Source organism: Mirounga leonina, unplaced genomic scaffold, assembly GCF_011800145.1.
Source record: "Mirounga leonina isolate KUSES-001 unplaced genomic scaffold, KU_Mleo_1.0 Mir_129, whole genome shotgun sequence".
In the NCBI taxonomy this organism is placed as follows: Eukaryota; Metazoa; Chordata; class Mammalia; order Carnivora; family Phocidae; genus Mirounga; species Mirounga leonina.
Genome location: NW_023270323.1, coordinates 75,184,447 through 75,212,035, shown reverse-complemented (window position 1 = coordinate 75,212,035; position 27,589 = coordinate 75,184,447). Strand labels below are relative to the sequence as shown.

The following is a 27,589-nucleotide window of genomic DNA, read 5'->3' as shown; positions in this document are numbered from 1 at the left end:
CACGCGGGAAGCCACGTCAAGCCACTGAAACCTGGGCAGGTACGTGCCGGGGGGTGATGGGGTCACTTGCGCCTTATACGGGTGCTACGAGATTTCTTCCGCAGACTGTAGAAGAGAAAACCCAGAGGAGATTCTGAGAGGTTGAGGAGCTTGCCCGGGACCTAATCAGTACGCGGCAGCCAGGGCTTCTGAAGCCCACTGTCCCGGGTGGCTGACCTGAACCCGGGACTCACCCTGGCAAGGTGAGCCCTTCCTTGTTGATAGTTATTTTACCACTACGGTCTTTAAATTAAATTAATGAGAATGCTGGAGGAAACACATTATCTAGAAAGTCAAGTTTCATTTATTCAAATTAAATTATAACATGAGTTTCATATACAAATAAACTTTTTGTGTAAATAAAAATACAAAACAGTACAAATTCCAATCATGTAAAAATGCAAACATATTTGTGTTACTATATATAGCTTTCTCCGTTTAATGTGACTGAGACGTACAGTAGCTGACCCCACGCGTGCACGCCGTGGTGCCGGCGAAGGTCAGTGGGATGGTTTCCCAGGCTATCCGCTCCTCCAGTCCCCCGTCTGCGTGCACGGGGAGCCTGTGGGCCTTCTTCCCTGATCCTGAGGCTCCGGAAGCTTCCAGTAATCAGTCACCAGCAGCACAGAAATGGTCAAACTATTCTCAGGCCGGTGAGGAAGGGCCACCACGGAGAAAACGCTCTCTCCCGAAGCACGGACGCCGCTCCACTGGGCTTCAGAAAGGCTCTGAGGCTGGGAAATGCTGCGGCCGGACATCACTGGTCCAGCTCGTTTTCATTCTGCAGCGTCTTCATGGCCAGCCCCCAGAGCGTCATGCTGGAGAAGAACTGCCCCTCGGAGTTCCTGTACGGCGTGGCGGCCCCGCGGCCGCCCAGCACATCGCCGCAGTGATTGTCCAGCGTGGCCAGGGACGAGCGGCCCAGGGACAGGCTGTCGGGCTGCAGCGGCGGCTCGCTGGCCACGGCGGCCACGTCCGGGTAAGCATACGCCGGAGGCTGCGCCGGCTGCATCGGAGGCTTGGCGAGTTTGCCGGGATCCAGCCTGAGCTTCTCCGGCTCAGCGGCTGCGGGAGGCTGAACCACGGGCCGGAACTTGCAGTAGGAGCCGGCGGAGGGGCCGTCAAACTCTGCCACCGAATCTTCGGCCGGCTGCACGGGGAGCTTGACCGACACGGGCATCAGAGTCACAGACACGTCTTGGGAAAAGGACTCCGAGCCCTGCGACTTCTCCAGGTCGGGGGTCTCGACGGCGTGAGCGAGCTCGTCGAGCGCGGCCCGGCCCCCGTCGGGCCTGCAGTGCATCTTCTCGTGCCGCCGCAGCACCGCTGAGCGCGTGAAGCACTTGCTGCAGATCTCACACGTGTACGGCTTCTCCCCGGTGTGCGTGCGCACGTGCCTGCGCAGGTCGCCGGATCCCCCGAAACACTTTCCTGCAAAACCAACAGGCATCCTTTTAGAGGAGGACGTTCTCGCTCCCCCTTGCAAAACACAAGGACTCAGCGTTAGCGTGCGCAACCTCCAGCCCTCCTGTCACCGGCTCACTCCGGAAGGCTCCTCCGGTCTTCTCCAGCTGCGGCCCTCCAACCTGCAGCCTTTGGGTTGTGGGTCCCTCAGTGCGAGCCTTCGAGAGCCCCCGCGCCCCTGCCCAGGAGCGCCTCGCTGGTAAGCCCAGGTGCCTGCCCCTGCTGGCCCATGCTGGGAAACCTCGGCAGTTTTGCTTACGTTTTCTGAAGTCTAACACGGCCAATCTGTAACTTAGAAACATCTTTTTGCTTTTGATGTCATTTTACACATGCCTCTCCAGGTTCTAGTTCCTTTCCATGTATAGGACAGAGGGAGCGGGTCTACTTCCGTGATTAGCGTAGGTAAGGAGGTCAGAAGAGAACCACCAATAAATAACCTTACCAAACACATCACCTATTTACGGAGGACTGAGCACGCACCACGCAGTTAGGTGGACACATATTCAGAACTTCTCCCTTATCCGTGTGAACGCTCAGCTATCCTGCCCTCATCAGGCGGTGGGGGGGTGGGGGGCATTAAAAAAACCGCACCTCTGAACAATCAAACTAGGCGTCCACACGCATGCGTTACGTTTTGGCACTTCTTCCCCACACAGGCTACCGAGGCACACCGTGGGGACTGTGTCTTCACGTCTACATCTTGTCTGCAGCGCCAGACTCAGCCTCCTTCACAGAACACCCCAGTAATAGCATTTTCACCGTTTGCTGTGCTGTCTACACAACATACGGTTCATACAGATAGGCGCTATTTCATGGACTCGAAGCTTCATAAGCATTCCTCCATCTGCTGCACGTTCGGGCGGTTTCTACCTGTTTGCTACTCTACTTCATCTTCAATTAACATCTTTCTTTTCACTGCTTCCTTAAGATAAATCCTCAATAGTGGAATTACTGGGCAAATGGGAATCATCTTTTCTAGGGTCCTTAAGGCATGTGAATTTTAGCCACAGTGGAGTTCCCACCAGTCAAGGCAGGGGAGCCAGACTTCACAGCCATCCTCACGGCAAGATGTGGCCCCTGTCTGGGAAATCCAGCGAGAGATAAATGGCCAGCTGTGCTGGTGACAGACAGGAGGGTCCTCGTGCACGGCTGTGGCCCGAAGTCGCCGGCAGCACAGGATGCAGTGTTTCCATGGACCGGACAAGGGTTGTGCTTGCAAGCGAGCTGCCTGGAGCCATCCTCAAACCAGCCTAAGAGGACTGCCCAGAGGGGCGAGGAGACCCCAACTGAGAAAGTCTCCGGGAATAAACTGCTAGGACCCAGCGCTGGAGGAAAAATGCAGGTCTGTACCTTGGAAAGTGCAGAGAAATGCTGGGAAAGGAAGAGAGAGGAGGGAAGGAAATGGGGGGGCAGGGAGGAGAAATGGAAGGGGAGCTCTAGTCCCCAAAAAAGCCCAGGACGTGAAGCCACCTTAAAACTGAACCTGTCTGGGGCGCCTGGGTGGCTCAGTCGTTGAGCGTCTGCCTTCAGCTTGGGTGGTGATCGCAGGGTCCTGGGATTGAGCCCCGCATTGGGCTCCCTGCTCAGCGGGAGGCCTGCTTCTCACCCTCCCGCTCCCTCTGCTTGTGTTCTCTCTCTCGCTGTGTCTCTCTCTGTCAAATAAATAAATAAAAAATCTTAAAAAAAAAAAACAAAAAACCCCCCCAAAAAACCTGAACCTGTCTTTTGAACTCGAGAAAATGAAAACACACCCACACAAACTATACACAAATGTTCACAGCGGATTTGCTAATTCAAAGAAGTCAGTTACGAAAGACCACATGCTGTAGGATTCCATTTATATGAAATGTCCAGAACGTGCAAATCCAGAGAGAGAAGGGCGCTTAATGGTTGCCTAGGCTGAGGCGTGGGAACAGGAAGTGACTGCTAGTGGACACGGAGCTTCTTTTTGGGGCGATAAAAATATTCTAAAATAGACCATGGTGCGTGAGGGTTGCACAACTCTGTGAATAATATACCAAAACCACTGACTTGATTACTTTAAATGGGCAAATTTCACGGTATGGGAATTTTACCTCAATAAAGCTGTTAAAAAATTTTGACCCTGTCCTGTAAGAATGAACATCCTTGTTCTCTTTTTCTCTCCCCCTGGCTGCAGGCTGACCTTGTCAAGGTCAGAAACCATGGTTAGTGAGGTGAGGGAAAGGGCTGGACGTGTAAGGTGGGGACGACAGGGCCCCCTCTGCTTCCTCCTCTACCGAGGTCTTAGCCAGCAGCAAGTCCTAGCCGAGGAGGGAAGAGGATGTTTAACCTCAAATCAAGTTGACAGCTGTAATGATAATTTGGAACCGACATTTAAATTAGTGACTTGAGACTGCATCTGTGATTTAAAGTAATACTACTTTATTTTAGAGAGTGCGCGCGCGCGAGCAGGGAGGAGAAACAGAGGGAGAAGGGAAGCAGATTCCGTGCTGAGCGCAGATCTCAGCATCCTGAGATCATGACCTGAGCGGAAATCAAGAGTTGGACACTCCACTGACTGCACTACACGCGTCCCAACACAATTTAATAGAGAGTAACGAGAATAGTCACGGAGCTGCTAAATGTGCATGCAGGAGGTCGGTACACAACTTAAGCGGGAGAGGACAGTGAAGCTCTGCTGCGGTCACGCCCCAGAAGGCCCGCCCTGAGATGGCAGCTCCCAGGCAGGATGAGCCGCTCAGAGGCGTGCTCGGCTCCCGCCTCCCCACAGCTGGGCCCTGAACAGTCTCCCCATGCGTTCTAACCAGGAACCCAGAAACACGGCACTCCCTCCCTCCTCCGTGACTCAGTTCGCGCTGTCAAGCACCTGTCACAGGCACACGCATACATGCGTGCACACGCACACCCAGTTCTTCCGAGGCTCAAACACTATGATCGGGGGTAGCGGGACTTAACTCCGAGTCCCCATTCCTCACGTGTGCAGCGATGCGCCTGGACAGTGAGGGCCACCAGCCGTGCCTCTCCTCCCGAGGCTTCACTGCTCCATCAAATGCCCGCAGAAGGGACCTTTGCTTCCTAACACGGGATCCCGAGAAGCCCTCCCTCTTGACCCCGTCGTGTGCTCTCGATGCTCCTGCTGGACGGTCCAGCCGCAGCCCCGACGCCGGCTCCTCAGGCTGCATGACGCCGACGCCCGCTACGGTACACCACACGCTCCCGCACTTTCCCAACTGTCTACACCCCACTGACCTGGGCCAGGAGCACGCAGCGCCTGGGACTCTGTCTCAGCTCTGTCCGCAGAGCGCCTTACGACAGCTCTGGACACCTCACAGAAACTCACAGGCCTGCGAGAATGCAGGACTGACCGAGAGACTGCCACGGGAGGTGGTAAAGAAATCGCACCACCTCCATTCTACCTTCGAGCACAGGGATGATCTACCCACGACAGCAAAACGGCCGCTGGCAGAGCGGGTGCGGGGACCGGCACCCCGCCCCCACCGGGGACGGCAGGGTGACCGCCCGCTGCGGGCCCATGGGAAACCTACCACAGGCAGAGCAGCTGTAGGGCCGCTCTCCCGTGTGCCGGATCCGGTGCTTCACCAGCTTCCTCTGCATGTTGAAGGACTTGCCGCACTCGTCACAGGTGAAGACCTTATCGGCCGTGTGTGTCTTCTTATGCTCCTTCAAGTTACTGAAGTTGCTGAACCCTGGGGAGACCACAACAGATGCTCAGCGGAAGGACCGAGAACACTGCAACTGGCAGTCTCAGGACAAAAAAGGGAAAACACGCAGCAGTACCTCGCCCACAGATGTCACACAAGTGTGGCTTCTCTCCTGAGTGAATAATGATGTGACGCTGGACATCGCCAGACGCTGCAAACCTGTAATGCAATTTGAAAATTCAATTGTGAATTTCTCTCTACACTGTTGCAAATCTTTGTGACTGCAAGTCACTGAGGGAGGAGATGAACTGCTCCCTACATCCCTTCAGAATGTCATCAGAAGTGGCCCGATTCATTTGAAATGTGCACTTTAAAAACCTTTTTTTTCTTTTTTATTATTTACTTTTTTAAAGATTTTTTTGAGAGAGAGACAGAGATAACTATGGAGACAGTGAGAGGGAGCATGAGCGGCGGCCCTGCTCAGTGGGGAGGAGATGGAGAGGCAGGCTCCCCGCTGAGCAGGGAGCCCGATGCGGGGCTCGATCCCAGGACCCCGGGATCATGACCCGAGCCGAAGGCAGACGCTGAACCTACTGAGCCACCCAGGTGCCCCATCCCTTTTTTTAAAAGAAAGTAGAAAATGATGCAAGTGTTCTGTTTTTGTTTTTCTGCCTAGTTTCACCTTTCTTCTTCAAAGATGGTCAGCAGCTTGGCTCAGGGAGTAATTCCAAGCCAGGCTCTCCGATACAGAAATCTGTTTCCTTTCCTTTCCACCACACCTGATTGTATAACTGGTTCCATTTGGGAAAAGACGTTGCCTAGGGACATGATTTTAAACACATGCCTTACTTTTCAATGGCGTTCAGAAGGTTCCCATTTAAGACATCGTGTAAAACAAGGCCACAGTGAAGCGACAGGGCCACCTGAAGCAGCTGGGGGTCCACGCTACGAGGCACCAGAAATGAGCAGTCCGCGCTACCCCGGCACACAACGGGGTCGTCAGTGTTCAGGTGGCCACGGCAGAAAGGGAGACATGTCAGGCTAGGCAGCTCTTCTTTCTTTGTTTCCTCCCATCTGCAGAGACAGCAGGTTTTCCTGGACCTGAACAAGAGTTGCTTCTTGCTCTAGCATCCCCACGGCATGTGCTGCGCTGTAGTAGATGACTCGGACTTCAATTGTCCCATATCTGTCTCTGCCCACCATTCTTGAGGATGACCTTATCAGAGGCAGAACCTGTACGTTTATTTCTGTGTTCCCCTCACAGCACTCAGCACCCAGTAGGTGCCAAAGACATGTTGAATGGTAAAGTAAATGGACGACTGAATCGCTGTGACTGGTGGCTGCCGCCTGAGCACGACCGCTCCATGAGAGCGTGTGGACTCCCGACAAATGACCCAGTGAGGGGAGGAGGGGTCCCCCACACACACACTCCATCACCAGGTCACAGCCCTGCCCAGCTCGGGGCACTTCCTCCAGCCCTCTCTCCTGATGCCCAGGCTTTCTGGCTGCCAAGTCTCATTTTCCCCACAAGAGAGTCACCTCCATGGGGACATTTATCTATGATAATAGACATTCTTGGAATGAATGGAAACTTTAGTATAAAATAATGTTGTTTCATGTAAAATCCCATTTCATAAGACTCGTGTCCTAGATTTTCTATTAATTAACACTTCTCTTTCTTTTTGTTCTTCTCATCATGTATCCCATGGAAAGCCGGAAGGTTTACCTGTCTTCCTCAGTGACAGAGGGAGCCCACAGGTGGCTCAGAGAACACTGAGTTCAAAGACAGACTACAAGTTGATCCTTACAAATGGAAGAATAAGCCCAGCACTGACCTCTTTCCACAGATTTCGCAGATGTATGGTTTTTCACCAGAATGCCGACGTAAGTGAGTCTGCAAGTTACCTGCCTGCAAGAAAGCAGGGAAAGAAAAAGCATACCAATAATGAAAAATTTTCTTACAGGTCCTATAATTTAAAAGGAAAACTGACAGCTTGAACCAGGTCCCGGTCTAACTTTCCCAGTGAAGATTACATACGCACAACTCAAAAGTAGCCATGTGCAAGGAGATCAGGGACCAGCCTAAGTCTAACTCTGGGGAGTTTGCCTTGCCCAGCAGCCTGCTGAACACGGATGCGTCTCCATTCTGTGCCTGCCCCACGTGGGCCCCTGGCTTGTCCCACCTCAGGCGTGCACTGTGCTACTTCCCTCTGAAATGGGCCCGGCACACTGTGGAGGCCGCCGACCTTGTAGTTTAAACAGACCTTGGGATGCTTTATTGGGGGTTTTAACTCAGACCATCTACATGCAAGCATCTCCTGGGAAGGAAAAAAAAAAAAAGGAGCACCTGCAGGATTTCTTCCTTTTTCAAAACCTGCTTTTGCTCCTAGAGAAGGTGAGACACGTGCAAACAGGCCTTCCTGCGGCAGCAAAGCTATTCTCCCGGACAGGGCTGTTTTTTTTTCACCTTTGTGCAAAAATGCACGTCAGGGGCTTCACAGTAGCTGGTTCACTGCAGGACCTTTTATGTTCCTAATTTCTGAAACTAGCAGGGCTTCCCAAAGAATAACTTATTTAAATGAAGATCACAAAATAGATTTCTATGTAATAATCAATAGGAAGTCAATAGGAAATTGCCTAAAGTACACTGAAATTAAAACTGCAATTGCCTCGTATTAAAAAAGCTCCTGGCTAATGTTTCAAATTAGGATTTGAAAACAAAATCCTCCGTTGCTGGAACTTAACTTAATAGACTCAATCTGTCATGTCCCCTGCCTACTTTTTTATAGCGTTCTGTTACAAAAACACTGAAATGAATGAATGTACCCAAGGGTAACATGTGCAGTCATTATGCACTATTTTAGCCAAAAAGGGAGAACGAACAGTAACACCAACTAACAAATTTGGCTTTGTAAATCTGCCAACTTGATTTTAAATAGAAGGCAGACAGTTCATGGCTATGGATTTGAAGATGGTCTGAAGTCCACATGTGCGTGGCAACTTACAAGCAGAGAGTGCGATCTGGGGGTTTTATGTCACAGAACATGGAGATTCTCTGTGTCAGGCTCCAGGAAATCACCAAGTCAGATATTATCTTTCAGAATACAATAAATATGGCTTAGGAAAAACCCAGATTTATTTCAGATAACGAAAGGGAAAGAATCTGGCAAAACACTGGGAAATCCCCATATTTTAAGAAAATGACTAATGACAACAATAATAAAACAACTGTCAAGAGCAGTCTGGTCCTTACACGCATCACCGAACCACTCTTAGTCACTGCTAGATCACCTCTCTTTTCCAGATGAAAGACTCAGATTCAGATAAATAAAACAGCTTCTCCCGTTACAGGGTTGGGCCAAATACGAACTTTGGTTTGTGTGAGTCTACACTCTCACGAGTCTCTGAGAATCAACTAGCTTGTGCTGACGATTCAGTACAACAGTCACTTGGGAAACAGCTCACTGGAGGTAAGATAATGCACTACTGACTGTTTTAAGTCAGTCAATTCCAAATTCCAGAAAAGCACATCAATTATGTAACAATTTGAATAGCACCATCTGCTCATCTGTTAAATTAGGTCCTTCTTGTTTTAAGTTATTTTGTAAACGATGTATCATGACTGAAATGTGTTTTCACATTGATTCTCTGAGTCAATTCTTAGCACTGCTGCATCCTTTCTTGTTAAGTAAAGCGTAACAATTACTTGTTTTCAAAGCAAGTAGCAATGGCCTTCCACTTAAAATAGTGTAGTAAGCAACAGTAAAACAAACCCTTGAAAAAAATTTTAGCTACTTAATATCAGAAATTAATATCAGAAAGGTACAATGAAAATCTTCCACCAGCTAGAAGGATCTGACCAATGGTATAAAAGTAGATTAAATACTGAAAGGGTCAGGCAAAAAAAGTCCAATAATGCTGTCATTGATTTATGCCAAATTACATAAGCAAACTGGGAGCCTGATTATTTGGTCTTTAGTCAAGTATCCATACTTTTGGTGAACTCTGACTTACTCTAGTACTAAGTACCTGCTAAGTAGCTAGTCCACATCTTGGAGATTATCTATAGCTGGATACGCGACCGCTATCGATCAATAAGAGACCACCAGGAAGGAAGTACTCTGCTAGGTATCTGCAGATAACGCCACAATTCCCTTACAAAGTCGCAGTGTCGCATTTTACCGAAAAGTGAACCGATGCTCTGGGAAGGAAGTAATCAGCCCAGGCTCCTACAGGTGGGATCAAACACCCCGACCCAGGCCCGACTGTGGTCTCGAAGGCTGGCGGTGTGGCCATGCTGTCTGTTATGTTCCAGAATATTAGCAGGAAAGGGGGCTCTGCTCCTTCCAAGCAAATATTTTAAATTAGGAGGGAGCTGTCAGGATTTTTCAGAGAAAAACTCTGCTGGAGAAAAGAACTAATATCTGATTTGTTGAGTAATTTAAAAAATAACTCCTAATATGTACGTGAGCATCTGTATTTAAACCTGGACAAACCAAGCATATATTCTCTATCAGAGCATTCTTCTAAAGACAGCAGATTATTTCCAGGAAAAATAGCCAAGGAATCATACCATTTTCAACATAAAAGGAATCTCAGATCTTTAAAGTCATCTAGTTCAGGAGTCTGGGGGCTTCAGGATTTCACAAAATAAAATTAACAGGGAGAAAGAAATCTGGAGATGAACATGGAGATGAACATGCCGTCACCTAAACGGCAATGATCATTCTACTGGATACTGGGAGTGTGGGGGTACCACCTCAGGGCCGGAAGTCTCACGACTTATGAGAAGCTCACTGAAACACTCTGACTTCCGCATGTTCCCTGTGGTGCCAGGCTGTGCCAGTGCCCTGGGGAGCACATCCGTTTCCAGGCGGGGCTCCAACACGGCTGTGCCCCCCAACCCCACCCCATACCCCATGTCCTGGGCCTGGGGCACCCCTCTCTGACAGCACTGCCAGAAGACACTGCACCAGCCCCTCAAAGTGTCCATTTCTGCCTCTTTGGAGAGACCAAACTGCTCTGAGTAGAGCCAGCCCAAAGCCAGCTCAGTGCCCCCAGGTGTCCTCCTCTCATTGCTCACATCACAGGTACGCAGACCTGCCCCCTCCTTCCCTCTCCTCTGGGGGCACCCACCGGTCCAGGTTCTACTCCACGCGGGGGCCCTGGCACTACGGACGGAGCCTCACTCACACTCTAAAGTACGCAGGGCTCCCGAGGGCTGAGACCGCGCACAGACCGTGTCCAGAATGATGTCAACGGATGGACAGTCTGTTGTGACAATCTCAGATTATGGTAGTTTCTCGAAGCTCACATACCATATGCTTACACCTCATCATCAAGGTTGTGGTTAACTTTTATTTTTCCCCAAGACTGACCCTACTAAATATAAATTAAGTAAATAGCATAAAAGATGTATTCTCATTGGTAATCTGTTTTCTTGCTTTCAAGTCTTCCAAAAGGGAAAATACTTACAAACTCACTTCTACCAAAGCAAATAGGGCCGCAAGAGCATGGGAGCTTTCCAATCCAGCATAACCACAAACATTCACTCCATTTCCTTCAAAGAAATGAACACCTGGCTTAAGGTGAAGGAATGTTAGTGGGCACTGCTTACAAAGTATCCCCATATAAACCACCTGATAGCTCTCTTGTCCTAGAATTCCAGAGACCCCCAGGCTTATCAAATGCCTGCTTGTCTTTGGGGCTGACCTAAATAATCTCTTAACACATTTCATGTCCTCACCCACCCCAAACACCACTTCTTCCAGGCAGAAATGACCACTCTCTTTCTTTGCCCATACTGCTCCCTATGTATACTTCTCCAGCTCATGGCAGAGCTCCTTGGACACTGTAGGCTTGCAATAAACACTTGCTGAATTTTTTTCAAAAAGGTCCTTGTTCACAAAAAATTTCACAATTTCGCTATGAAATAAACAGCAATATACATCTGAAAACTGCAACTATACATAATCCTACATTCACAAAAATCTGACAAAAATACAGACAACAGCACAGAGGAGGATTTCAGTGGTGTGTCTGTCAGCCGGGGCTGCCCCTGATGGGACTCAAGAAGGCAAGTGCAGGACAAGGTCTGGGCAGTGGTCCCCAACCTTAGCGGCACACTTCAGAAACGCTGTAATAATCAAGCCCCACCCCAGAGCAATGGAATCAGAATCTCCGAAGAGGAGGGTGGGGCTTGGCCTCGGTGCCGGGAGAGGAGGCTGAAGGCTGGCTACGGATGCCTGAATATCTGGTTTTCTTTGATTAGCAGTGAAGAGTCACAGAAGGCTCCCAGGCAAGGAGGACAGAACCTACACTGTTACCACATTTTAAATGGATAAAGGGCTTTCATGTCCATTGTTCCATTCACTGCTCCTAACACTCACATGAGGCAGTACATCCCTGTTGTAAGAATTAGAAAAATGAGGCCCAGAGAAGTTATGGTTGCTAATTATTAATTGTCATTAGTCCAGGCCTTCGGCTTTTCCCCACCCCAAAGCTGTAAGGTCAGGATGGTGGTGGAAGACCGGTCTGCAAGAACAGAGGGGCCGGCACCAGGACAGGAAACAGTGATGCCCCCTGAGCACTAACTACGTGCCAGGCAGGAGTTCGTACTCCTACCGACTCAGGTAGTCCCCACACACCGGCTGGGCTCAGTCATCTCATCCCCCTGGTTTTACAGACAAGGAAGCTGAAGTGCCAAAAGGTGAGGCTGCTTGCCCGAGGTGACTGAGTAGCAAGCCAGGGGCAGGATCCAAATGCACACCACCCGGCTCCACAGCCCCAGCTTGGAAGCCCCGGGCGAGGCTGCAGTGAAGAAGCGAGGCCTCAAGTGCATGGCAGCTGGAGGGGTGAGGAGCCCCCCTCAGCTCTGCAAAAACTTACTGAACATTTAGTGGGTGCCAGGTGTCCTCCTGATGGCAAGTACGGACTAAAGACGCAAAGGCAGAGGTTAGGACTTGGTCAGTCACTGCACGCAGGGAGCCGCAGGCGTGAGAAGTCACCAGAGCACAGGTCTGGGTGCGTGGGAGGGTGAAGGGGACACTGGGGGAGAGTTGCCTCCGTGGGGAATGTGCCTGAACACGGCGCTGCCACTGAGTTTCTGTGCTCTGGGGAGGGCCTGCCGCCCAGCCTTTACCAGCCTAGGGGGCTCTACTCCTGGATCACGGCCCAGCCCGGAGTCCCCGCGCCAGGGAGCAGCGTCCGCAGGAGGTGCTATACTACGGGGTCCAGCATGCCCGTCGCCCGCCGGATGTAATAACAGCCGTGCAGTGGCTGCTTCGCGTGCACCTCTGGAATGCCAGGGCCCGGCACGGGGCAGAGCAAGTCACCTCCTCCTACTTCAGGAGCAGGTTCCCACCGGGCTACAGCCAACATTTTCTCTAAAACATGAAATCTCTAGGTTTCTTTATGTCCAGTGCCCAGATCAGCACACGGCCCATGGGAGGGTGCAGCACACGCAGGCTGGATGAGAGAACTCATACATGTCCAAATGAGCTATGGGAGGTCAGCCAAAGGCAGTCCGAGCGGGAACGAGAACTGTTCGCTCTGTTCCCCACCTCCGAACAACCTTGGGCCGCTAAGAGTAAGACGCCATGTGTCCTGGATGTAGCCCAGCCGTGTGCAGACTCTGGATGTGCGCTCGCTGTGGTTCACCAGAAACTTCATTCGTGAAAGAGAAGAAATATACTTGGAATGGACCCATCTTTAAGGGGGTCGGGTGGGGGGAGCTCACACACTTACAAAAAAATGTTAACTTTTCCCCCAATGAACTAAAAATGTGTTTTCTTGAAAATTATTTTCTCTTGATTTAGTGTGAAGTCAAAGTTACAGATACCATCAGAGGCTTCTCTCTTAAGTCCGAACGTATGTCTTTTTTATAATAATAATGATAATAATAATAATAATTAAAAAAACACTGGGTTTCAGGTTTCCAATTATTAACAGTAAATAAGAGTATTCCCACCTGAGAGAAATGTTTCCCACAAATGTTACATTCAAAAGGTTTCTCACCTAAAACAAAACAAAATAACAACTTGTAAAATCATTAGTCATATTTGCACGATTATTTTGCTTAAAATGTTCAAACTGTCTCCCATGTTCTTTCAAAAGGGAGCGTCATGTTCTTTATCTGAGTATGAAAATGGGCGGTCTCTACATCCTTATAATTCTCTCTGGCTCTTAGACAGCGAGCAGAGATGATCAGCTCAGCAGCAGCATCTTATTCACCTGCCCTTCAGCCTGACACCTCTGCCACCAACTTGTGACACCATGAGGGTGACTCATTCACACCACACGAGGTATACACATGGAGGAGCCCAAAACAGTGTGCCAGGGAGAAGCCCCTCTCCACTGCCTTTCAGCCTTGGCTCAAACACGCTAATGGGGAAAACAAGATTTCAGCACGGGAGATGTGCTTCCCTGCCCACTTCTCTCTCACCTCTGATTTTAGGAACTCTGAATAACTGCGTTCCGGAATAGAACAGATGCAGAGTGGACTCCGCTATGAAGAAGCCACAGCAGCTCGGAATAGTCTCTAGAACACGATCTGTTGAAAAGTGTACTTCTAGGTACCACCTTTCACCCGTAAAACACTTTTAGGCCTTGAAGATCAAGAACCTTCCTTTTTCCCCATTCCCCTCAAATCAAGTGGTTTCATTCAGATTCTTTTAAAAAATTAGCGTTTCCCTTCTTACTGTGTTGCTCGGGTTTGCCACCTCACTAGCTTTCTGAGCTCTTGCCAGGACATTTTCATGTTGATCTTTTCCTAAAACTGTTTAAGGCTTCCTCAAGGCCAAGGCGGAGGTTTTGACCCTGAGCAATTATAATCACATGAATCCTGTATTCAGTGACTACATTTAGGTCTGAAACTATGGGGATAATAGATAATGTTAAGTGAAAGCCCCCAGTATAAGTTACAACAGTTTGAAAAAAAGAGGCCACCGGTCACTAAGACTCACACGTGTGCAGGGTCAGTAACCCTACTGTTGTGGTTCTCAACCTTTTTGCTCTTAGGACCCCTTCACACTCTTAATAATCAAGGACCCTAAAGAGCTGTTGTTGACATAGGCTGTATCTGCTGGTATAAGTCATAGCAGAAATGAAAACAGCGACCAAACATTTCATTGGTCACCAGAGTAGCTGGGTGGCCTTTAGCTGACTCCACTACACACTTGTGGGAGAAGTAAAAGGTGGCAAGTAATGTCACAGACTATGCTGGAAACAGTATGGGCCTCAAAGACCCCCTGAAGGGGTTCTCCAGACCATAATCCGAGAAGTGCTACCCTTCTCAGTTTCTGTCCCAGGAAACATCTGTGCCATGACTGTATGACTACGGGCATCCAAAGATGTTCCTTCAGGACAAACAACGTAATTTCTGTTTCCTTTAAAGCTAACTAGATAGGTTTCTCAAATAAAAATTCTAATGATCATTCAGCTCTAGGAAAGTTATGCAAACAAAATGACCTAAATCAAGTTTTTCCAGGGCGAAACTGAGTCAATGATACTGCCTTCATATAAAGTAATTCCGAACTGCCCCTCCTCCTCCATGACAGCACTTATGTTTAAATACATTAAAACTTATGAAGGGCTTCCATCTGTATTAAGTCTCTCAATAATACAAGAGGTAGCAAACACCTACGCAAACAGGGAATCCAAAGTGGTAACAGAATGTCAGGTCAGCAACCACAATTACATAAGCACCGTAAAGCGGTCACGCTAGAGACATCCTTTAGAGACATCTCATGCTTCTAACTGTCATTAATTTATTACATGTATTAGAGTCATCAAGTTTAACCACAAGAAGGAAAGTAACAGGGGCGCCTGGGTGGCTCAGCCGTTAAGCGTCTGCCTTCGGCTCAGGTTATGATCCCAGGGTCCTGGGATCGAGCCCCGCATCGGGCTCCCTGCTCAGCGGGGAGCCTGCTTCTCCCTCTCCCTCTCCCCCTGCTTGTGTCCCCTCTCTCACTGTGTCTCTCTCTGTCAAATAAATAAAATCTTTAAAAAAAAAAAAGAAGGAAAGTAACACATAAGTGTTGCGTCATGTAACGTGTATGTACTATGTAACACCTTCAAATGAGCACCTGGAAAAATAAACTTTTTGGAAAGGGGACGAGGTATGAATTAAGGTAATAAGGCTTTGAAAATTCAATGTTCAAAGAGGAAGAATCTTCATTTGAAAATATCAAATAGTTAAAGCTGATCCTTATTAAAAAATTTACCTCCTCCCAAACCACAATTTAAAAAAATCTGATAGGAAAATTACTTCCCAGAGAACTTTTACTATTACTCTTATTTCAGTCTGAATGGAACTGACAATTATCATGCTTTAAAAAGATAAACTTACTTTAATTCTAAAGAGCAAATAGAACTTATCCGCTTTAGAATATATTTGAAATTTTCAGTGCATCAAAACAATTCACTCCACTTCTTTAGAGATGGAAACTTTATCATATAAAACCATAATTAAAAACGAAAAATGTGCCATCTTTTTAAACCAGTTCTATGACAGCATCTACAGAACTTTGAGATTATTCTTTAAAAGTAATCACCAAAAACGTAAGAAGCAGCTAACGCTCCTTGATTTGGGGGGAATTATCGATGACGTCATCAAGCAACAGCAAAACTTCTTACAAAAGCAGGAGTAGGTCGTGGTGTCTGATCGTCTGCACCATCTCCTTTCCTTTTGCCTGTGGGTACTGAATCAGTGTACCTGTATGTGACCGTCTGTGAAGCTCCAGATTGCTCGGGTGTTTAAAAGGTTTCCCACACAATTCACACGTGTACTGTCTCTGTGACTGAAGCATCTGGGACTGGTCCTCCAGCGCCGCAGGCTCTTCGGGCCTCTCCATTTCGTTAGTGCAGTTAAAACGCTCAGAAGTGACGAGTTCTTCACCTTCTTTTTCCTCAGCACCGTGGCTGGTGGCTTTCTCTGTAGTATTTGCACTAGCGCACTCCACCCTCTTCGTTAAGCCGTCACCCAGCTTGCCTTCGGATGGCTCCTCTGCAGATTTCTGGGACTTGAGGAAATTTAGCTTCTTAAGGTGAATGGCCTTTTTGAGCCTCATCTGTCTGGTGGGTGGTTGGCACAGGTTGTCTGAGTCAGGGTCTGGGGCAGATTCACTCAAGGGCTGGGCCAGGAAGTGGGAAGGCAAGTGCTCCGAAGACTCCAGGACACATTCGGAATGACTGCCGGCACAAGGCTGGTTGTCGCCGGCACCGAGGTCCGCGGCTGTGCTGAAAGTGAAGGGCTGCTCATTCACCCTCTCGTGACCAGGACACGCAGCCTGTTTGTAGTACTGCTTGCTGTAAAAGTTTCTGAGTTTGTAGTAGTAACTCGGCTGTCTGAAAGGCAGCTCTGGGCAGGCGCCATCCAGCGTGTCGGGCGCCTGTTGGGATGCCTCCCCTGCAGACTGATGGAGATTAACGGACGGTGGAGCGTGAGAATGTGACTCATCCAAAACCTTACTCTGCTGAACATCGGTGGGACACTCTTGCAGCAAATGAGGAGGGTAGTTTTCACTTACTGCACAGTGCGCATCGGCAGGCGGGGTGCTCTGCAGGGAGAACGCGCTGTTACAAGACACGCCCGGGGGCTGTTCCACAGTGGTGGACTTCAAAAATGTGTGACACAGGTTCAGAACATTTTGAACTTGCAAACACTGTGCTATGTCCAGCATTACTTGGATATTATCCTGGTTAAGATCTAAGTGAGAAGTGTACATGAAGTCCAGGATCTGCCCAATGCCGCTTACATTTTTAATATCCAAGTGAAAAACATCACTTTTTTGGCCTGAAGAGTTCTGAAAGAGGCTCCTGATAAAAGAAAGATTATGGTATGATAATTTTTTTCTTATAAATAATGCTCATGATACCATTAAAAAATACTATCCTTCTATAAATGCCACGATTTTAAAATTGGTATATTTCAATCCTTTAAAAAATTTTGGTAAGCCATTCAATAAAGCAACTCAGATGAATTAGCGTGCTGGATATCCAACCTTCCAAACAGATCTCAAAGTAAAGTTCTAAAATACACTCACTGTTCTTTTAAAATATAATTATTCATATATATTACTAACTGCATACAGAGTATAATATAGGATATTACAGGACACATTTTTCAGTATTTCATGTCTAGCTTGGCAAATTATATTTCAGGCCATAAAACACGTAACAAAAATATTTCCATATCTAAGTGCCTTAAACATGTCTAAAAATAAAAATAGTAAAATAAACCAACATTTGATACATTCATTTTTTTAATTTTAATTTTTTAATTGTGGCAAAACATACGTATTTACCACTTGATCCTTTTTTTTTTTTTTTTTTAAGTGGAGCCCAATGCAGGATTTGGATTTGCAACCCTGAGGTCAAGACCTGAGCTGAGATCAAGAGTCGGGACGCTTAACCGGCTGAGCCACCCACGCACTCCACATTTGATCCATTTTTAACTGTTTAGAAACTCTGTACTTAAATACAGTTCAAACTGTCAATTCAGTGGCATTAAGTACATTCACACTGTTGTGTGACCATGACCACCAGCCATCTACAGAATCTTTCCTCTTCCCAAACAGAAACTCTGTCCCCATTAAACAGTAGCTCCCATCCTCCCCCCCGGCCCCTTACAACCACCATTCTACCTTCTGTCTCTATGAACCTGACAGCTCTAGGGACTTGAGATACACTCATTTTGTAATCTGACCTGTTAGAGGTTTCTCAGCAGTGAGAAAAAGAACAGGCCTACGAGTTAATGAGGGGAAGGGGGCACCATGCAGCCCAGGTACTTTATTTTGGGTACTCATCGAGTTCCAGGTGAACGAATTTGTACTGCATATAAACTAGCAAGCTGACTTAGGTAACTGGTCTTGCAAGTTTGTCGAAGACATCTTATCTAATGGGATCACCTGCTTTCCCCAAACAGCCTTCAGCTTTGTTCTTACCTAAAGGGAAGAACACATTAAAAAGGGGTAGGGAAAACCAAGTCTGGGACCAGGTTGCATGGGGACAAATAGTGCTGCCACCTCGGTGAGCTGACCCGTTATACTATGTACTAGAGCACACATGAGAGCTGAGTTAGTTTAACTGGATGATTCAAGATTATCAAGGCAAGATGAAATCACGTTCCATATATTGTTCACTAGAGCAGTAAAATGGTATGCATTTTAAGGGAAAAAAGGTATTAAAAAAAGAAGCTTTAGTGCTTCGAGAGATAAATCTCAGCTAATCAGAAAATATATGTAAAATACTTAATTCTAATAATCCAAAAATGATTATATTAATAAGTAAATTGAATTCAAACTTATTTTCTTAGGATATTCAAATGAAAAACACTAAAATATTTTAATAAAAAAATAATACATAGGATGTTTCCCCTCTCCAATTTCTTTCTTTTTTTTTTTTTTTAAAGATTTTATTTATTTGTTTGACAGAGAGAGACACAGCGAGAGAGGGAACACCAGCAGGGGGAGTGGGAGAGGGAGAAGCAGGCCCCCCGCGGAGCAGGGAGCCCGATGCGGGACTTGATCCCAGGACCCTGGGATCATGACCTGAGCCCAAGGCAGACGCTTAACGACTGAGCCACCCAGGCGCCCTCCTCTCCAATTTCTTATCACAAGAAAGTTCTTACCAGGAATTCTACTCCTCAATCTTTTTATCCTGAAAGGATAAGAAATATATAGAGAAGACTGACATTAATTAGAACTATGAAAATCAAAGACAGAGTGCCAAAATACATTCAATCAGCCCAAATATATTTTAGTTAAAAGGCTCTTTTCCTCTCAGGTTACTCTAAATACAAAAAGCAAAAAATCCACAATCTGCTACAAAGATAAGGACAGTGAAATTCAAGGAGAAAAGAAAATTTAGTCAAAATATATCCATGCTAGAAGAGCTTCTCCTCCGTACAGTTAGAAGAACAGAGCGTAAAATACGTACCTAAAATACTGACTGAACGCTGCCAGAACATTCTTATGTGCTTTAAAGCACACCCCTTTCACGACCAACATGCAGTCACAAAGCAGGCCTTGAATGCGCTGCTCGTGCAGCTGCTGGAGAAGATGGCAGCCGTGAGTAGCGACTGGGTCCATGCTCAGCCACCCAGGAGACCTGCAGCAAAGAACGTGAATGAGAGACTGAGATTCGGCGATACGACTGGCAATTACGGCTCCGGAACCCACTGATTGACGGGCAGCTCGTGGTCATGATTCCTTGTTGGTCACACTTCAAACAAACCAACAAAAAACCCACAAAAACTTTGTGTCTTGGGCATCAGACCAGTGCTGGTCAACAGAAACATCTGCAGTGATGGAAATGCTCCGTATCTGCACCGTTCAGTACAGTGGCCACTGGCCACATCTGGCCACAGAGCACTTGAAATGCGGCTAGAGTGACTGAGGAACTAAACCTTTAATTTATTTAAACAGCCACTGTATCTGACAGTGCCAATGTAGAATACGACCACGCTAACGCTATGTGCACTTCTCTCGTTTCTACTCAGGAATAGTTCAATGAAAACACACAGACACCTGAAGTTAGAAAAAAACCAACTGGATGAGATCAGTCAATATTTACTGAGTACCCGTACATGGGGCACTGAATTAGAAGGTGGGAAAATTGGGAGCTTATTTAGGGAGATAAAAAGTCAAAGTAAACTAGCACCACTAGAAAGTAATAAAAGAGGCATCACAAAGCAGCATATCGGCTCATTTGTTCCCATTTTTCCCTGGATTTATTTTAGAGAGAGAGATCGAGAGAGCACACAGGAGCAGGGGGAGAGGGAGAAAGAGAATCTCAAGCAGATTCCCCACTAAGTGTAGAGCCTGACATGGGGCTCAACGTGGGGCTCAATCTCACAACCCTGAGATCATGACCTGAGTCAAAACCAAGAGCTGGACGCTTAACTGACGGAGCCACCCAGGCGCTCCATACTCATTTGTTCCTTCGTACCTCTCTGCTAAGGCACTGCTGTAGCAGAGACCTGTGTTGCAGGTACCCTGGGCAGAAAGACTAGAAAGCGTAAGGTGCCTACTGTGCTTGAGAGTGCTGAAGCCAAGTAAGTGTAGGACATGACGTATGAGTGTGTGTGTGTGTGTGTGTGTGTGTGTGTGTGTGTGAGAGAGAGACAGAGAGAGATGAGAGGATCAATATAGAAGGGATCACGTCTATTCAACATCTATTTACTGACTGACTACCATGTACCAGGTACTAGGGCTACAACAACAAACAAAATATGCCAGGTCCCCACACTCATGAAGGTTAAATTCTATTAAAGGAAACACACACACACAAAAGTACACGACACACAACTAAACAAATACAGGAGCACGATCCAGTGAGATATAGTTACGGGAAGAAATGTAGTGGGGAGAAATGAAGTCAGACTGGGAGAAGCCTATGGAGGCTAATGTGGCAGTTTGGTACAGTAAAAACCTAAAAAGCCATTATCTGCTTTATTTGCTTTCATCCTCGGTGCATAAGCATTATTGAAAAAGCCACTAAACCACAAAGCCAAAACCTAAGCTTTTTAACCCGGCTCCCTCTTCTCTATCATCACCACCATCACCATCACCAGCATCACCACCACCTTATCCCCCACTGTGCCCACTATGTGTCAGCCAAAATAAACTACCTGCACCTCCTTAAACAAGCTGTACTGGGGACAGTTTGGAGCCCTAACCCACTGCTCACTACCTGCATGACTTTGGGCAAATGACCACTTTCCTCATCTTATCTCACGGGTTACTGACACAATTGTGAGAGCCCATGTGAACATCTAGTATAGCAACTGACATTAAGTATTCAACAAATGTTATCTATAAGGAACACCTGGAAAGCCTGTTAGAAATGCAGATTCCTGGATACCATCAAGAGTTCTGCTCAGTCTAGCATGGGATGTAGGCACCTGCACTGTAAGCATCCAGGTAATTGTGAAGCAGGCAGATTACAGACCGCTGCCTTACTCTCTCCCCAGAAAGCCTTTGGTTCTGATACTTCCTGTCCTGGGAATACTAAGGCCCACTCCCCTACCAGGGCTCAGCTGAGCTGTCAACAACTCCTAGAAGCCTTTCCTGCCATTTTGAAATTTGTTCCTTCTTCCCCACTGTTCCTTCCTCGAGTCTGACTCTGGGGTCCCTCCTCTGCGATCTTATAGCCCCATGCATACTTCCACAAGACAACTTCTCATTATGCTCCATCATCTGTGTCTCCAACTCTGCTGTGAGCTCTGAGGGGACCATCTTATTCATCTTTGCATGGCACACAGCAGATACTCGACCATTAAAATCCATGTGAGCTAACCTCTGTTGCTAATTAGCAACAGTTAATGTTTATGTCTTTTTCGACTCCCTCTACACTCTCACAACAGCTCTTCTGAGTCCTTTCCGGTCTCTTCAATCCCACCATGTCTGTCTCCCTCATCCATAAAAGTGACTGCAACCCGACCCTGACTCCACTAAGAAGGTTGAGCCCACAGACAACTTGATATAACCTGAGTGCCTTTAAATTCTTTTCTCAGTTCCAAATTTCTCACTCATCCCTCCCTCAATCCCTTCAGCTTCACAGGATGAAGGGTACCTTCTCTTATGCAAAGCCAACTTCCCTTCTCCCCTTGACCCCACCCAGCCTGCCTCCCCAGGACTTGGTTTCATCCTCAGCTCTTGTGCTGCTTCCCTCTGTCCCCGACCTACCGGCTCACCAGCTCCTGCAAACACCAAGACATAACAGGACAACAAAATCCTCCTGCTAGGTACATCTATTCATCATAGGCCTCTCTTTTACGCCTCTCAAAACAGCAACTCCACATCCCACTTTACCTTTTTTATAAACTTTTTCAATTTAAATTCAATTAGCCAACATATAGTACATCATTAGTTTCAGATGTAGAGTTCAATAATTCATCAGTTACTTGTAACACCCAGTGCTCATCACATCATATGCCCTCCTAATGCCTGTCACCCAGTTACCCCCCCCACCCAGTTTACTTTCTCTCGAGTCCTTTTCCCCTTGTAGTCTTGCTGCCATTCTCACCCTGCTGCAACACACGTGCCCACAGTGGCCTTTCCTCGGTCCCTTCTCCCCAGCTGTGCTGCAGCATGTGGAGCATGGTCTGCCCAGCTCGACATCCTCTCTCCCCAGAACCCTTCGGGTCCTCTTACTACGGCTCTGACCTGTTCCATCTCTATGCTGTGCTCTGCGAGCCCCCAAATGTTAATGTCCCTTAAGATTCAGCCCCTGAGCCTTCTCTTTCCCTTGACAATCACACCTATTCTCAGCTTTCACCTGTTCTAAGCAGACAACTCCTAAATGTGAAACTTTAGCTTTGACCATCATTTCCACATTTCCAACTTCCTGCTAAACGTCTACAACTGTACGACCCCTCAACTTTGAATCTCTAAAACTTACCCCCATCATCTCAGCCCCAGCTCTACACCTTATTCTGAGTCCCCTATTTCTTTATGGAAAGTTTAGTTTCCGATATGCAAAGTTTGGAGCATTGGCACGATCTCCTGGTTTGAGATCAGGGTGGGATGCAAGGAAAACTGGTGATATCACCTACAGAGAATAACATCAGCCAACACAAGAATACAGAAAGGGAAAGCATTATGTCAGGTGGTGGGGCACCGTCCCGTGTTGAATCCTCAAGGGAACTGAAGAGCCAAATGATGGAGCAATCAGGTACCTACCCTGTCCCATCGGTGGCTTGAAAAGAAAAGGATTATTGGCTTATTCTTATTATCTCTCATTTACTATTCACTATGGGTCAGAAACCGTGCTACGCACATTCTATCCATTAACTCAAACAATGCTACCAGAAGCCTATTATCACCATTTTATAGGTGAGGAAATTAAGAAATGGGGAGTTTAAGTACCTAGCCCAAGATTATGGAACTACTGTGTTCCAAAGCCAGGATTTAAAGCCTGGTTCCTAACCGTGGAGCCCATGCTCTTGGGCTATGCTATGGCCCATGAGAAAAAGAACATTAAAAAGACAACACAAAACCGTCCTCTACAGACTTAAATGCTAAACTACAGCAAATATTCTGAATCTGCTTTAGACATTTTCCAGCCCTATAGAAATAACATGCACAATTATGAACTCTTCCACAGTTTATGCTGACTGTAAAAACCTTAACTCTTTCACACTACTTGGTATAGTTCTCTAACGGCTTCATGACGTCAATCCTGTACCTTCCCAACAAGATTACAGAGAGCTCTGGAAAAATAATTTACGTCTTATATTCCTCATGTGTCCTATGAATAACAACTACAAATAAAAATGTATCATGAACCTAAGATCAATAATAATAAGTGGCACATATTTATAAAATGCTTCTAACATGCTAGCCAGTAGGCTAAGCCCTTTACCCATATCCTTTTAATTCTCACGCTCATTTCATACTTAATTCACACTCATTTAATTCTCATGATAAACGCAGGATAAATACTACTATTATCCTCATTTTGTAGATGAAGACAATGAGGTACCTGGAGAATTAAAGACAGGTACAACTCTGACATTCCGATTCCAAGGGGAGGTGGGATCTAGGTCTCTCCTGCCTTGAATCTGAGCAGCCTCTGCCTTAACCAATGGAACAGGCAAAAGTAAGGGTGCAAAACTGTCCTCATTTCTGGGCTGAGGCCCTAAGAGCTGAGAGCTGCCACTGTCTGTCTTCTGGAAGAGTGACTCTGGAGGCCTGAGTCAGCTGTAAGGCGCCCAACTGGGGAGAATCCGTGGCACCCAAGAAGGACTCAGCTGAGCCCAGCCTTCCAGCCCCCCTACCCAGGTACCAGATATGGGAACAAAGCCACACACACCAGCGGAATATCATGCAGAGCTGAAGAACAGCCCAGTGGAGCCCTGCTTGAATTCCTGGCCCACAAAACTGTGAGATAAAATAAATTTTTGAGTCACAAAGTTTTGGGGTAGTTTGTTGCGATGCAAGAGATAACCTGACCAGGTACAGAGAAGACGGACACAGCTAATAAGTAATAGTAAGAGGCAGAGTCAGGATTTAAACCAAGGGAATGGTTCCAAAGCCCACGTGCTTAACCACTACTCTGAGTTACATGTGACAGACGAAAGGCCTTCCTTGGATCAAATCAGCTGCCCCTTCAGTCTACCACCCATGTGTGACTGCCCAGTTAAGCACAGCATGTATGAGGATGAATGCGTGCTTGGTGTGACACAAAGAGCACAGACCTACCTCCCCCTCTGCAGCTACTCACTCTGTGTGGTAAGGAACAAACATCTTCTGTGGTAAAGACTGTTGTATTGATCAGCGTATCTCTGGTACCTACAAGAGCGCCCTGGACACAGCAGATGCTCAATACATAGCTTCTGGATGGGTGGAGACTCTGGGCTTCTGTTTTTGGACATGTAAAAATGGAGGGGTCCCCCATTGGGTTAGATAATTTCTAAAGTATCTTCCTGTTTTATTTTTTTTTAATATTTTATTTGTTTATTTTTAGAGAGAGAGCATGAGTGAGCACATGCGCAAGTGGGGCAAGAGGGGGAGAGTGAGAGGGAGAGAATCTTAAGCATGCTCCACACGCAGTGCGGAGCCTTACATGGGGCTTGATCTCACAACCCTGAGATCCTGAGCGGAAATCAAGATCGGACACTCAACCAATGGAGTCAGCCAGGCGCCTCAGTGCCATCCTGTTTTAAATGCTACAAATCTATACCAAAAGTGTGATGGTAAAAAGAGGGACTGAATGGCATCAAAAGGAATGAAAATATGGGAAAGAGAGAAAAACATAAGAAAAAGCTTAAATGTGAATGAAGAGGTGCTTTAAAGGGAATAAGAGCCAGAATGGAGTTTTATTCTGTAGAGAGGCTCCTGGAGCAAAGACCCTTCTGTTCTGTGGAAGACTTGACCAACTGGTGAAACGTGAAGAATCTGTACAAGTTTGTTCCCTGGGGCCATTCATGGACCACTTCTCCAAGGGTCCACAGTTCACACACCTCAGCACCCAGCCTGCCTTACCGTGGTCCCACCCTCGTCTTTGGCCATGATGGTTTTCAGATGGCTTATTCCTAATCCGCAGCCCCATCCGAACCCCGAACCCCGAACCCCATGACAGAAACAATGGCTTCAAGCCAGCCAGCCTGGTTCTTGCCTTAGCTCTACACTGCCTCTGCGATGCTTCGCAGGCCCACGTGGTTGAACTGCTACCGTGTGCCTGACACGTGCAAGACGTTGTTGTGAGGAGGAAATGCTGATAAAGTGAGAGCTGCTCCCTGTCTCAGTTTCCACATCATTCACTTACCTTTACAGACTGTCACTACATGCCGGACACTGAGGGTGCGAGGGAGAAAAAACTCACATGTGGTCACCTACACCTTCAGGAAGCCTCAGTGTACAGGACTGAACGAGCAATTCAACTCACCTCGGTCTGTACTTTCTAACTGATTACATTCTTCTTTCCGGCTCGTCTCTCTTTTTTTTTTAAGATTTTATTTATTTATTTGAGAGAGAGAGAATGAGAGAGAGAGAGCACAGGAGAGGGGGGAGGGTCAGAGGGAGAAGCAGACTCCTCGCTGAGCAAGGAGCCCGATGCGGGACTCGATCCCGAGACTCCAGGATCATGACCTGAACCGAAGGCAGTTGCTCAACCAACTGAGCCACCCAGGCGCCCTCTGGCTCATCTCTTAATCAGGCAAAAGACCCTGCAGGCAAAGCATCCCCTGATGGGAACTGAAACTACCTCATCAAGCCATAAGGACTGCCCTGAGCCAGGAAGACCCCACGTGACTGACTCCAAGACAACGATGGACTTGACTTTCGATGCCCACCTGCACATATCCACCAATGTTTGTCCCAGATTTTCTTTGATATAAACCTGGAAGCACTTCTGAGACTTGGAAACAGTCTTTGGGAAGCTAGTCTGGGTCTTCCCCGTGTTGGCCTCCCTGAAATAAATCCCTTTCTTGTTTCACCACCACCCATTTCTCTGCCTTTGGATTTTGTCAGTGGTCTGTTTGGGACCCCCAGAGCCAGGTGCTCTTGTACCCCGATGCCCCAGACACAGGAGAAACAAGAATAGCCACTTCCTGGAGATACTGAGTGAGAAGTACAAATTAACCTGAAGGGGGAGGGTGAGGGAAAACCCCAAGGAAGAGACGTGTGCTGAAAACGTGGGTTACAGAGAAAGAATGAAGAAAGCGCCCCCCCCCCCCGGGTTTCCAGGGGGAGCAAATGAAAAAACAAATGCAGGAGAGTGTAGCAAGAATGAGGCACACATATGTGCCCGGCACACAAAAAACCTCAAGCACCTGCTTTTTAAAACCTCGAGGCCACGTTGTCACTTCTGTTGGAAAACGTTTTCTTCCTTGTCCATTCTGGTGAATTCCTTGTGTGATGGGCTGAATCGTGTTCCCTCCAAAATCCCTATGTTGAAACCCTAACCCCCAGTAACTCAGAATATTTCTGGGTTGGAGATTCGGTCTTCAGAGAGGTAATTAAGTTAAAATGAGGCCATTAGGGTGGACCCTAATCCAATCTGACTGATGTCCCCGAAAGAGGAGATCTGGACACAGAGACACCAGGGATGCTCCTGCACGGAAGAAGGGCCGTGTGAAAACGAGGCACAGGGGTGGGTGCCTGTGAGCCGAGCTGTGCAGCCTCAGGAGAAACCAGTCCGCTGCTACCTTGATCTTGGACTTCCAGCCTCCAGAACTGCGAGAAAATAACCAGTCGGCGGCATTTTGTCATGGCGGGCCTGGCAAAGGGATGCACCCCCTGCTCCAGGCCTAAACCCCCTCGCCTCGGGAGCGAAAGCCCCTCCCCGTCCTCCCCACCCCGGCCGCGCCGGGGTTACCGTAGCTCGCAAACCCTGCTCACACCCGTTCACCGGCTAGTCACTCGGTAGGCACGCTCACTGACCGCCGGCGTGTGCCAGCCCCGTCTCGGGGGCGCGGAGAGCAGCTAAACCACGAAGCCGCAGGCGCTGCGCGAGCGCCCTTCGTTCACCGCCGCCCGAACCGGACCGGGGACGACGTCCCTGCGCCCGCCGCCCGCGCGCGCTCAGCGCACACGGAAACGAGGCCGCGCGGGGCCGGGGGCGCGTGGTGCTCAGCACTGCCGGACTACAGGGTGACGGGAGGGGACCGGGGGCGCGCCCGGGGGCCGCGGGGGCGGCGCGGGGGCGGGGCGGGGGGGGGGCGCGGGCTCCGCTCCGGGTCCGGGGGCCGCAGCCAACTCCCGCGCGACCCTCGCGCTGCCCGGGGGCGGGGGCGGCGGCGGCGGCGGCGGCTCAGGGCCCGGCCCGCTCGCCCGGCCATTCCCACTGCACCGCGCCGGGCCCCGCGCCCCCGCGAGGCCGGTCCCCGGCCCGGCGGCTACGTACCCTCAGAGGCCGCGCCTGCCCCGCCGCCGCCCTCAGCGCCGCTCGCCGGGCTCCGGCGGCCGCGGAACCATCCCGACCACGCCCCCTCGGCC

General features: G+C 48.2%; 1 protein-coding gene across 5 annotated transcripts; it reads right to left on the bottom strand.

Moving 5' to 3' along the window:
* Positions 1 to 344: 344 nt before the first annotated feature.
* Positions 345 to 27,294, bottom strand: ZBTB49 (zinc finger and BTB domain containing 49). Of its 5 annotated transcripts, XM_035005315.1 has the most exons (10): positions 27,035 to 27,294; positions 26,425 to 26,827; positions 19,086 to 19,256; positions 15,862 to 16,964; positions 13,117 to 13,163; positions 6,983 to 7,056; positions 5,997 to 6,221; positions 5,284 to 5,366; positions 5,031 to 5,192; positions 345 to 1,470 (listed from the first exon to the last, which is right to left on the bottom strand). In XM_035005315.1, exons 3-10 carry the CDS (start codon positions 19,235 to 19,237, stop codon positions 797 to 799), a joined length of 2,520 nt encoding a protein of 839 aa, XP_034861206.1. In that variant the 5' UTR covers positions 19,238 to 19,256; positions 26,425 to 26,827; positions 27,035 to 27,294; the 3' UTR covers positions 345 to 796. The 5 variants fall into 5 exon arrangements, with proteins under 5 accessions (XP_034861206.1, XP_034861207.1, XP_034861205.1 ...); XM_035005316.1 differs by lacking the exon at positions 26,425 to 26,827; XM_035005314.1 differs by lacking the exon at positions 27,035 to 27,294 and having other exon boundaries at positions 26,425 to 26,945.
* Between the last annotated feature and the right edge of the window lie 295 nt (positions 27,295 to 27,589).

Excerpts from the sequence above, each read along its gene's own strand:
- ZBTB49 (XM_035005315.1), bottom strand. The coding sequence starts at position 19,237 with ATGGACCCAGTCGCTACTCACGGCTGCCATCTTCTCCAGCAGCTGCAC. Across the intron at positions 7,057-13,116 it reads GTGGGAAACATTTCTCTCAG|GCAGGTAACTTGCAGACTCA; the intron begins GTGGGAATACTC and ends GCTTTCTTGCAG. Across the intron at positions 6,222-6,982 it reads TGCGAAATCTGTGGAAAGAG|ATGGGAGGAAACAAAGAAAG; the intron begins GTCAGTGCTGGG and ends CTGTCTCTGCAG.